General features: G+C 48.4%; 1 protein-coding gene across 5 annotated transcripts in view; it reads left to right on the top strand.

Annotated features, from left to right (window-relative positions):
• Positions 1 to 855: 855 nt before the first annotated feature.
• Positions 856 to 11,847, top strand: part of RABL6 (RAB, member RAS oncogene family like 6) — a 56,360-nt gene continuing 45,368 nt past the window's right edge. For 3 of the 5 annotated variants that reach the window (XM_027703375.1, XM_027703374.1, XM_027703377.1), the window contains exons 1-2: positions 857 to 1,275; positions 8,570 to 8,704. In XM_027703375.1, coding sequence (XP_027559176.1) covers positions 1,146 to 1,275; positions 8,570 to 8,704 — 265 coding nt within the window. In that variant the 5' untranslated portion in view covers positions 857 to 1,145. Of the gene's footprint in view, positions 1,276 to 8,569; positions 8,705 to 9,783; positions 9,900 to 11,847 lie in introns of those variants that run through there. The other 2 variants (XM_027703376.1, XM_027703378.1) reach the window with 2 other exon arrangements.

Genomic DNA, 11,847 nt, shown 5'->3' with positions numbered 1-11,847 from the left:
GGCTCAGGGGGTCCTGCTGGAGGGGGTTCAGCCCCCCATTTCCCAGGGAATGGGGGTGAGCTGCCGGGAAGGAGGGAACAGGTTGTCTCCTCCTCCCTGAAGGTGAGTGATTGCTGCTGGATCCGGCTCACAGTGGGACTGGGGAGACCCATTTGTAGCCAGGACAGGAGTCACAGGACAATCACTTGCAGCAGGAGATTATACACTGTCAGAGAGGACCCTTAAACAGGGGGGATTGAAAGAGGGGTCACAGGAGGGAATTGCAGGGTTATGAGGGTCACAGGGGGGAAATGGGGCTGGCACAGGGGGGATGACAGGGGTTATGGGAGTCCCAGGTTGTATAGGGGTCCCAGGAAGGGATTAGAGGTGTTTTGGGGGTGGTCCCAGAATTCAGGCCTGGCCCCATGAGAGGTTATGGGGATGGGTCAGAGGGCAGCTATGGGGGTCCCAGGAGGGGGTTACAGGGGTTATGGGGATCCCAGGGGGTTACAGAGGTCCCAGGCGGGGATTAGAAATGTTTGCGGGGAGACCGAGGGATGCTGGGATGGCCCCAGGAGGGGTTATGGGGGTCACAGGTGGGGGCCTGTGAATCTGACAGGAGGGCATTGAGAGAGTTTTGGGGGGCTGTGGGGTCTCGGACGGGTTAGGCTACACTCAGCCTTTGCAGGTGACGGGGGATCTCGGGGGTCCCCGCGGCGGCCGCGCTCCGCGCCCTGCTGTCCCCCGCCGGCCGCCGTACCCGCGCCGCGCGCGCTCTGGCCCCCCGGCGAGGCGGAAGAGCCAAGATGGCGGCGGCGGGAGACCCGCTCCGCCCCCGCTCCCCGTGCCCGGCCCGCGGCCCCGGCCCCCGGCGGGGCTGAGCTCCCCGGCCCCGACACCGACATACGCACCGGCCCCGACACCGGTACCGGCCCCCGTGGGGCTGAGCGCCCCGGCCCTTCCGCCCGGCCCCCGGCACCGGCCTCACCGCTCCGCACCGGGACATGCCCGGGTAGTGCCCCCTGCCCCAGCACAGCCCCTCCCGCCGGGCCGGGCCCGCGCCCTCGCCCCGCATGGCCCCGCCACTGCCCTGAGCCGCCCGGCGCCCCCCGGCCCTGAGCCCGCGCTCGGCCCGTCCCCGGCGGTGCCGGTGAGCGACCGCGAAGATGTTCTCGGCCCTGAAGAAGCTGGTGGGCTCGGACCAGGCTGCGGTCCGCGACAAGAACATCCCCGCGGGGCTGCAGTCCATGAACCAGGCGCTGCAGAGGAGGTTCGCCAAGGGAGTCCAGTATAACAGTGAGTCGTGCGCGGGGTCGCGGGGGCTCGACCAGCCCGGGGGGACACGGCCCCGGCCGGTGGCCGCGGGGATCCCGGAGGGGCTGGTGGTGCGTGTGCTTTTCGTGTGCCTGGTGGTGCTTTTACCCGTATTGGCCCAAAGGCAAGTGTAGAGTTAAACATTGGAGCTCATGGAAGCGTGGGAGGAGTGAGGGATGGGAAACTTTTATCTTTCGGTCCAGGACTCGGGCCCCGCGGTGCAGCAGCGTCCCTGAGCGCTGCCTGCCGGCTGTGGTACAGCACAAGAGGGCCTTGTACATCAGTTTGTGTCAGTTCAAGCATCAAGAGGGTAACTCCCCTGAGGGCGTGGGTGACCTTCCTTGCAGCCCCGGATAATAGTGTTTATAATTAACGTCTAGTGGTTATATGATAATGGTCTATTAAAAAGCTCAGCCCTGCCAGGCTCTAATGAAAGGTGAGCTGTGAATGCCTCTGTGTGCCCTTGGTACATCATTCATCCCGACTGTCTTCTTTGCAACTGATACATTTGCTCTTTTCTTAGGGAACACTTTCAAAATTCTTTTCCTCTCAGTGTTGAGTCTTAGGGCTGTGGTTTTCCCTTGGAGGCCAGCAAAGGTGATTTTTATTACAGTGTTTCAGGAGGGCACTGCAATTATGTGAAATCAATCCCAAAGTAACAGTCGTGAGACAGGGACAGCAGTTATGTCATCCCTGCTGAAAATAGGGCTGGTTCCAGGGAGTGCTGCAAGCACCAGCTCAGTTGTGTGGATTCAGGCAGGCAGGGAGGCAGATTGCAGAAGGCTGAGAGATTGGCAGGTGGGAAAAAGACTGATTTGTAAACTTGGCACTGGATAATTTCTGTGGAGGCACACATGTTTCAGGAATAGTGCTTATGTTGGATCTTAGACTGGAACAGAATGTGATGTAAAAGTTAGCACTTTGGGTTTTGGGGTGTTTTTTGCTTGTTTAATGTTATGGCTATTGACTGTGCTTTGGGACTGATGTGCTCTGCTTTACTGGGGAGAGCTTTTGGTGCCTGTATCTATAGCACACCTGCTTAATTTATAAAATTAATGTCTTAGCAAGCAGTCCTGAATGTGAACAACAGCAGTGTGATTGTTGAGAGTGGATTTCCAGTGAAAGATGGGGGTGAGGGTGAAACTGCTGCCTTGGAATATAGCACTGCATCCTTAAACATATACCTGGAGATCTGCTGGTCACAGCCCGTTGATCTGTGCAGAGGCTTCATGTGGCCACAGGCACAGCCCAGAACACCTGCGTGCTGCACTGGCATCTGAATATCTGAGATCAGGTAGCTAATACCAGCTTGTGAATTATGTAAGAGAGAGGAGTTGACTCCTCAGACAGGGCAGGTTTGTGCTACAGACAGAACAGCTCAACTGTATCCTGCTGGCACAGCAGTGGACAGGACCAGCTCAGTTCTGTGGTGACTGGCCCGTGGATGTGAACCTGCCTGCCATTTGTGCAAGGCCAAAAATGCCAACTGTAGCTTCACTGCTTTTTGTCTTGTTACTGAAAGCCTCAGGAAAGCTTTTTGGTTTGTGCTCTGTCTTACCAGGATTTGTGTTCTAGTTACTGACTTATAGCTGGAATAAAACTGCAGCTTTCTGTCACTGCCTTAAGGCAAGCTTTCCAATCTCCATAGTAACTCTTCCCAGCATCACTGTTATATAATATTTATAGGAGATACAGGCTGGCTTACCAAAGGGCTTCCAAGTACCCTCCACAGCCTCGGCACTGGGTAGATGGGGAATGTTTCAGCATGATGAGGTGGTCGCAGCTGAAGATGGGCTGTGAAGGAATGTCATTACAAGGGCCGTTGCTCGGGAAGGGCAGAGCTGCAAATCCTGTGCATTGCCAATTCTCCTTTCTGGACAAATCCCTGACATTCAGTAGAGGAGTGCAGGACACGGTTTGGAGCCACCATTAGCACACACAGATCTCTACAACTCCTCCAGTTCCCCTGGAGCTACCTAAACCATAGGGTGCTGTGATGACTTATTTACAGAAATGTTTCCTTGCTGCATTAGATTACTACTGATCCTGGACTAAAGACTGTTTCCTTCCTAGAAATATGTTTAGTGTGCTGAGAATGCCTTGGGTTGTTTGCTGATAAAGCGGGCCAGGACCTGAGCCTTGTACCTGGCTCTGGGTGCTCGCCGAGGGGCTCAGAACAGCCCCCTGTTTGAGGGGATGCTGTTTAAGGTGTTTTAATGGCACTGACAGTTCCAAGCACTGGGTAGAATGTGCCACTAAACTGAACCCAAATGATGTTTTGATGGTCTCTCTCCCACAGTCATGTTTTCAAAACGAAGAGCATTGCAGGGTGGGAAGGCTTTGGTTTCTAATGAAGTGATGAGAGCAAAGGCCAGTGCAGCCCTTGGCAGCAGTCACATCCTGTGCTTGGGACATCCTAATTCAAAAGGAAAGCATTTCCATACGGCATTCCAGCACACACACTCCTTGTTTGCTCTTTGTACCACCTGCACAGAGTGCTCTGGTTTCTGTGCTGTGGCCCAGTCAACACCAAAGTTCCCTGAGCGCTCAGAAGGCACAGAGCTGAAAATGACGGGTCTGTGCCATGTGTGTAATGGCTGGGATGCTTATAGGGGATCATGGTTTCAAGGGTGGGGAAGATGGGGAACCAGTCCTGGTAAGAGCTTGCTCTTGCTTTCCTGCTTGGGATAGCCTGGCCCTGGTCAGGTGTGCTGTGTTGCCACTCTGAGGGCTGTGCTGGCTCCTCAGAGGCAGAAGCACAGCCAGAGCGAGTGGGCTCGGTGAAGAGGGGAGATGGATCTCGTTTGGGCAGCAGTGCTTGTTTGAACAAATTACAAGACCAATTACACAAGGAAGTACCAGCACCAGGGTACTCAAACTTGACTGTTTATGTAAGGCAGGGATGGGCAAACAAGGGTGAAATGAACGGCTCTGGCTGGTCATTCCCTGGGAGTTATCCATTGGTGATCAGGGAAGGTTCAAATCCATCCATCCTGTTCCCCAGAACACAGAACACCTCCTGCTCTGGGCTTTATTTGCTGAATCCAGTGTGCACATCACTTGACAAACCCCACTGCTGTGTGTGCCTGAAGCACAGGCTGAACAGTCACCAGTACTGGAATACCAAAGACAGTAGCTCAAGAATTCCTCCTAGTCCCTCTCCTTATTCCTTTTCTGCCTATAATTTGCCTTCAGAGATAAAACTTAATTAATATTGTGTATCTGTTCAGTAAGCATTACAGTCCTTACTTCTTTTGTGTTGCTTTAAAGTCATAGTTCCCAGACTCTGGTAAGTATTTTCATTCAGCACAATTCCGAAAAGAAAGGCTTCTCCTCTTCCTGCTGCTTCCCACTTTCTCTTGATTTCTTCTGTGGCCTAACACAGCTGTTTGTGCAGCATGTGCCAGCCCTACTTTGCCTGCTGCTTTGCTTGTGCTTGAGGGGATCTGCAGAGCAGGTGGTGCTGCTTCTGGCAGCAGAAACAGCTCAAAGCATTTCAGTTGCAGTCTCTAAGACCTTAGTGAGGACAAGGTTATGGCTGTCTGCACGGGATTATTAGTTTGGGGATCTTTGCTGCGGGGTCCTGGAGGAATATGGGCAGAGCTGGGAACTCCTGATTTCCAGTTCTAGTTGGTCTGAGACCTGGTTTCTGGGCCTGTATCTTCTCTGCTTCTGTTTTCCCCTCTGGAGAATGGAAATCCCTCTGGTTTTCCTGAGGCAGTAACAATATGAATAAAGTGATTTGTTTAGCTTTTTCCTTGCCACTTGATCTATTCCCCATCCCTACCCTTCTTCCCACGGATAATTTTCCTGCCTTTGCTGTAAACCTATGGCTGTTTGCAGTAAGTACTGATTTAACTTCAAATCAAAGCAAGGCAGCAGTTGTTACTGTCCTGCAGGTGACAGCACTGACCTCACCTGTCATTATGCTCCTCTTTCCACATTCATCCACAGCCCAGGCCTGGATGTACCTGCCTGGCTGTGCCCTGGGATGTACCTGCCTGGCTGTGCTCTGAAGCTCAGTCAGCTTTTCCTGCCTTGCAGGTCCTGTCACTGAGTATGCCTGCCCCAGCTGAAGTCCCAAATACAGATTTTGCTTTGCTAAAAGTGATTTGTGTCACCTGCCTCCTTCCTGCTCCGTTGTTAAAGACCTTTTCTTTCTTCAGGAAGAGTCAGTGAGATCTTGTGCACTATGTAGGAGAACAGAGATCCTAATGGAGAGTGCTGGAGCTGGAAGGGGCCCTTGGACCTGTTCAAACTGAGTATGTGGTGCCACAAGCACCCTGCACTGATCTAAACGTGAGCTGCTCAGCAGTGGGGGGGATTCCCTCTCCACTCCAACTGTGCCTCCTGTGTGGTGCTCATGCAGCTGGGCACTGGAGCTACAGAAGAAAACTGAAAATGGATGATTCCAAGGTTATTTTTCAGCCAGTTCAGTTTCTTGATCCCACTCCACGTGTAACTGCATAAATAACAGTGTTGGCACCGGGAAAGTCCTGCAGGAGGTAAGACTGTCCCTTCAGGGGAGAGCTCACAACCACATCATCTGAGAGTGATCCTCAAAGTGCACCTTGAGAGCAGCCTGACTCTTTATGAAGGGTCTGTTTGTCCCTTGAAACTCACTGTTATGGTGTCTCATGTTGCATTCCATGGGGGAATATGGATTTTAACATTTTAAGGCAGGCAGTGAGAGCATATTGAAAAGATTTGAGTTTGAAAGGGGACAAGTGGAGTCTCATTCTGCTTATGCCATGGACTTGCTTCATGATTCCAAAAAATCAAAGGAATCCTTCACCAACTTCTTTCACCATCTGTAAGTAGGAAACAGAATCACACAAGGTGACAGGAAATGCAGGAACTGGTTTGTTGTGTCTGCAGAAATGCTCTGGGACCTGTAAGTGAAGTCAGCCTATAAATACCGTGTTAATTTTTGCCTTTATTATCTTTGTGCTGTGTTAGTAAGTAATTTTGTAAAAGAATAAACAGCTCTGAAAAAGAATAAACCTCTGTGTACAACAGCAGAAGCACAGTGGAACTTCAGCACGAGGCAGAACTCCTCTACAGACTCTGTGTATGTTTTATCTTCAAGTTGACCTCTTCAGCTCTTCTCTGAAATCACTGCAACAGCTCCTGAGCTGCAGCAGAAGGCAGCCTTTGGTCGCAGATCTCCTGCCCAAATGATGATGCACAACCTAATGCTAATCACCTTACTGCCATTAGATGTCTGTGAGTAGCCCATTTTCCAGAGAATCATAGCCCCAATTCAAAATGCAAGCATAAAAATCCAGTTCAGGCCAGTTTATGTTTCCCAGTAACCCTGTGGTTGCTACTAAAAACAAGGATGGTATTTTAAAAAAAAGTTTCTACACTGTAACAGAAAACTTAGAAAACAACACATGGGGTTTTCAGAAAGAATCAGGTAACGTTTGGGTCAACTCTGGAAAGTTCATGGTACTAATTGCTACAGTTTTTGATATTTGGACACTTGATTTCCGTGGAAGAGTTTGAATGAGTTTCTATCTAAACTGAAGCAACCAACACAAGAGCCTCGTGACAGGAGGTTGTGGCCAGGGAGTCGGGCTCATCTACCAAGTACCAAGTGGCAGGAGAGGAAATGGCCTCAAATTGCGTCAGGGGAGGTTTAGTTTGGATATTAGGGAAAATTTCTTCACAAAAAGGGCTGTCCAGCCCTGGCACAGCTGCCAAGGGCAGTAGAGGAGTCAGCATCCCTGGAGGGATTTAAAAGCCATGTGGGTATGGCACCTGGGGACATGGTTTAGTGGTGGCCTTGGCAGTGCTGGGGCAATGTTGGACTAGTTGATCTTAAAGATCCTTTCCAACCTAAATGATTCTGTGATTCTGTTTTCTCGAGGAATGAGAAGTGTTTAAGGAGAAATGGAAATGGTAGAGGAGGTAATGGAGGGAGAAGCCTGGCAGAAAAGGCCAGCAAGGGAATAGGGTATGGCAGAATGGAAGTGAGGGCCAGGGAGAGGTAGAGAAGGCAGAAAGATGGGAGGATGTTGCTAAAGGGTGATTTAGATCACTTAAAGAATCATCAGCAGTGTATGAGCAAAAGTGGTCTGAACGTGGTATTGTTTAAGTGTGACTTGACACTGCTTGATGGCAAGGTTCACTCTGCTACTGAGCACATGCATGGAACACCCAGAGAAAAATGGAGTTAGAATTGAGCAGGAATGAGTTACACAGAGACTGGAGATGCAGGAGGCTGAGGGAGACCCTCCTGTTGGGTCACAAGGTTCAGAGGGGACCCCCTTTCTAAACTCCTGATCAAGCTTACGTGCATCTGGGTCCAGTCTTAGTCTCAGACTTGGACAGCAGTTTATGTCTAATGGAATTATCTATACAAAGTTTATAATAACTAATACTGAGTATCAATTTCATTAGTATTAACTGCATGCCATCAGTCCCTTACTGTTGGGGTGGAGGGGTCTCTCTGCCCTGGACAAAGAGGGATCTCAGTCCCAGGTAAGGAACCTCAGACCTAGAGGGGTGTCCCAGCTGAAGGGGAGAGGCAGTCCAGCCACGGTTTAGACAGAGCTCTGCTTAGACTCCTCGAGAAATCTGTCACAGGTGAAAGGTGTCTGCCTCAAGGAGAAGCTTAAGAGGTGTCCCAGCTCCAGGGGACACCATGCAGCCACGCTTCTGGGCAGAGAGAGCTCAAGGAAGGCTCACCCGGGCTGTCATATTGATGGGATAACGTGGGGGCTTGTAGTCTGATTGCATACAATGGGAAGGGTGTATAGGAGACTTCTTGTACCCACAACTTCCTTTGTTCCTTGATAAACAAGTCTTGGAAAAGCCACCTAGTATTCTTGTGTGAATCCACGATTGGTGAGGTGTTCCAGCCTCACGTGCACCGTGTGTCACTGCTCCTCTCTGGCTTTCCTGGAGGAGTTCTTGGTCCAGCTACGGCTCAGGCCTTTACCTCCTTTGAAGCCTAAACCAAACTACTGCTGGTTTGGGTAAGGGATCAAATGCATCTGTCACAGAGCAGAGGCTCAGCAGGCTGGAGCTGTGCAGATTTTGAAGATTCAGCCTTGCTGGTGGTTCTTTCTGCTGAGCTGGTATGAGTCACTGAATAAAGATTGATTTTAATGACTGGGGCTCGTGTTTTCTAATGAACCCCATCGTGCCTGTGTAATATGGGAGGATTAATTACATCTGAATAATGCTTGTAAAAAGTTAACATGCTTTTCAGAGTGTTCTTCAAGTTGTGTTTAATCAAGTTTATTTGTCTGCCTGTTCTTTTCCCCAGTGAAAATTGTCATCCGAGGGGACAGGAACACTGGGAAAACCACACTCTGGCACCGACTGCAGGGAAAGAAATTTATTGAGGAATATATTCCGACTCAGGAGATCCAAGTCACCAGCATCCACTGGAATTATAAAAGTAAGATTGAGTAGAGTGGAGGGACTGACAGTCATGTGACAGTGCCTTGGGGGAGGAAATTCCACTGCAGCCTCATTTGCTTCTTTCTTCTCTGTCTTCTTGGGAGATAAAATGGTTTCTCATCACTTTTTATTTTAATTTATTATTCATAGTTTCTCAGTCATGTTTTTAATAACTTTGTCAGAAACTGTATGTTCTAAGTGCTAAAGTGTCTGTGGAAGCCACAATTCAAGGGAAGCATTTGATAGGTGGTCTGAAGTATTTGAGATATTTGTGATATGCTTGACATGTTAAAGAAAATGAGTTATTATGTAAATCTGGCTTTGAGGCTTTGGGTGTTGCCTATAAGTGAGTAGCAGGGAGAAAACTATATTTCACTGATGAAAATATAAAGAGCATCTGGTAACTGGGGAAGGTGATGTTTCAAAAATTAATGTAGTACTATTAGCTCCAGGCTGACTTACTGAAGCACAGAAATACCAGTACCTTTTTTAAGTGCTTGCTGGATTCTGGGTGATCAGAGATGATTTCGTGTTTTAATTTTCCCCATTATTCTAATAGTATAAAGTGGCTGCGAAAGCCCTGCCTCCTGCTTGAGAAGACACTGCAGGCACTGAAATTGCATAAGGCTGTGACTCAACAGTGCATCAAGTCCAGCTTTCAGGTTCCCAAAAAAGAATGCCACAGCCTTGTGGGATGAACTACTGATTCAGTATGAAATTGTAAGACAGAGTATGCTGTACACAAATGGTCAGCAGCTGTTTGTCATTATCAGACATTGTCCATCTGCCCCAGTCAGACATTCTGTTGAATCAGATACTGTCCATCTCCTCCCAGCTGGGAGAACATGCATTGGGGTGAGCACCAAGTTGAGTGCTGGGTCTGATTCACCACTCAAATTTGTATTGCCAGGTGATACCACAATGCCCAAGTCTCATGATAATGCTCACAAAACCACAGGGTATGTTCGTCAGCAGATCTGCTGTGCTCACACAGTTTTTCCCACCTGCAGCCAAACCTCTGGCATGGTGTATGTCGGCTGTGGCATCCTTCCCCTCACTCCTCTTCCTCTCTCTCAGGATATCAGCACATCAATTACTGAGGAATGAACACAGAGCTTACAAGTTGTTTGGATGATGGAAACTATCTCCAAAATCAAACTTGAATGCTTCAGCCTAAACAGACTTAGATGAGAGTAAGAAATGAAATTCCTCTTTCCTGGATATGCGAGTGTAAAGAATGCACTGAATGTTAATTGTGGGTTTCTGCATTATCACAGGTTAAAGGTCAGAGTTGGGTTTCCTCTCTGATGGATGTAGGTAACACAACACTGCTGGTAGATACAACCTCGGAGTCTGGCATTTAATTCTAAGAGGCTTATTCTTACCTAACTGGTTTTGTATCCACAGACAGGTACAAAACACATGTGTACGTGCGAAATGGTGTTTGGAGAAAGATCCAGTCATCTCACCTCTGTCTGCATTTCTCTTCCTGAACTGAGGCTCAGGCACTGGCTTGTTCAACATGGGTGCAATAATGGGATACGAAACATCTACACCTGGGGTGGCTTTGCTGTGTGCTGAGAACCACAGGTGTATGAGTTATTTCTGGTGCCCAGTTCTAACCTTGGTGTGCTGGGTTTCTGTAGAGCTCCCTGGCCAGAGCTGACAGCAGTATGTACATTTGCTGAGTGACTTTCCTCAAGGCAAAGTGTTGCTGAGCTTGTCTAACTATCTGGAAGGCTGTACCTGAAATTGTGCCTTTCATTTGTGTTTCTTTTACATTGTAAAACACTGTACTATTGTCTTAGTAATAATTTCCAGCAGTATAGGAAATTCTCCACTGACCTTCTTAATACTTTTATTTAATGTAACCCCCATTTTAAAAGACATTGTAAGGTCTGTTTCCTGCTTTGAGAACTTTCCATCCAAGACAGGTGATGTGGGCCCTCAGAGTAGTTGGCTCAGATGTAATTCCTGCCCCATTGGCCAAGTTAATCAGTAAAGGAAAAATAAAGTTTGTTTTTCCTGTGATCATGCTCTCAAGCTACCTTAAATAAACATTATGAAGTAGTTGGCAGCAAATATTTACAGATGTTAATGAAAGTGCTGTCAAATATTGAAGGATTCTTGCATTGCCTGGTCTTAAAAGAATGACATTTTAGATGTGGAATGTAGCAGCTTCAGAAATTTTATACTTAGGAATTAATAAAGGTAGCGGAATTTGAGTTATTTCTTCCTACGCAGAATGAACAAAGTTGCTTTTCTGTGCCAACTGTAATGGATATTTGTAATTTTTTTGTCCAAGTAAAGAGTTACCATTCCTAACCCTAAGGAACACTTTTTTAGATTATGCTAGTCACCAATTTTATTCTCTGTTTGGCAGCCTCAGAAATGAAGTCTGAAATAAACATTGGCAAATCGTTTCGTTCAGATCTTTTGGATGCTTTGTGGGTGGGAGTGAGGGATGGCAGAGCTGCCCTGCGCTGTAGGATTTGTGATCCAGAGCGAATGAAGTGAATCTTGTCATTGCATGAGAGTAAAAATGCCTGAGGGCCTCGTGGTGATGAACCCACCCACAATCCGATGATTCTTATTTTTAAATGAGTGTTCTTGCAATTGGAGTCTTCTCACAGCTCCCCACCATTTTCTGGGAAAGCGGTGTTCAGTGTGCTGTGGAGTACCTGGCCAAATAGCAGCTGAGAACAGATCTTTGCAGTGGTTTGATCGTGGTTTGTGCTAATCCAAGTTAGGGAGCCGAAAGGATGAACTGGCTCTGTTTTGCTGCACCATCCCTTCCAGTGCCCGTTCAGGTGAGATGCTGCTGGGCATGAATCACACAGCAAAGCCAACACAGCAGCACTAGAGCAATTATCCTCTTTCATGATCAGGCTCACCAGGAGTGACACTAGTGATGAAGAAGAACTTCCTGGCTGTGAGCTAGCAGGAGCATGTGGAAATACAGTTTTGGTTTTCTTGGATCTCATGCAGAATCTCATTTTCTTTGAGAAATTCCAACCTTCCCCTCAGACAAAGGGGTGTCGAGCAGGTATGTGGGGGTCAAGAGGTTCAGCTTCCCAACTGCCTGCTCAGCAGGGTGTCAGTACTGCAGAAATCACTCAGCAGGTCAACAAATCATAACTG

This window comes from Neopelma chrysocephalum, unplaced genomic scaffold (genome assembly GCF_003984885.1).
Source record: "Neopelma chrysocephalum unplaced genomic scaffold, ASM398488v2 Primary Assembly neopelma1_226, whole genome shotgun sequence".
In the NCBI taxonomy this organism is placed as follows: Eukaryota; Metazoa; Chordata; class Aves; order Passeriformes; family Pipridae; genus Neopelma; species Neopelma chrysocephalum.
This window is presented reverse-complemented; position numbering and strand designations above follow the sequence as displayed.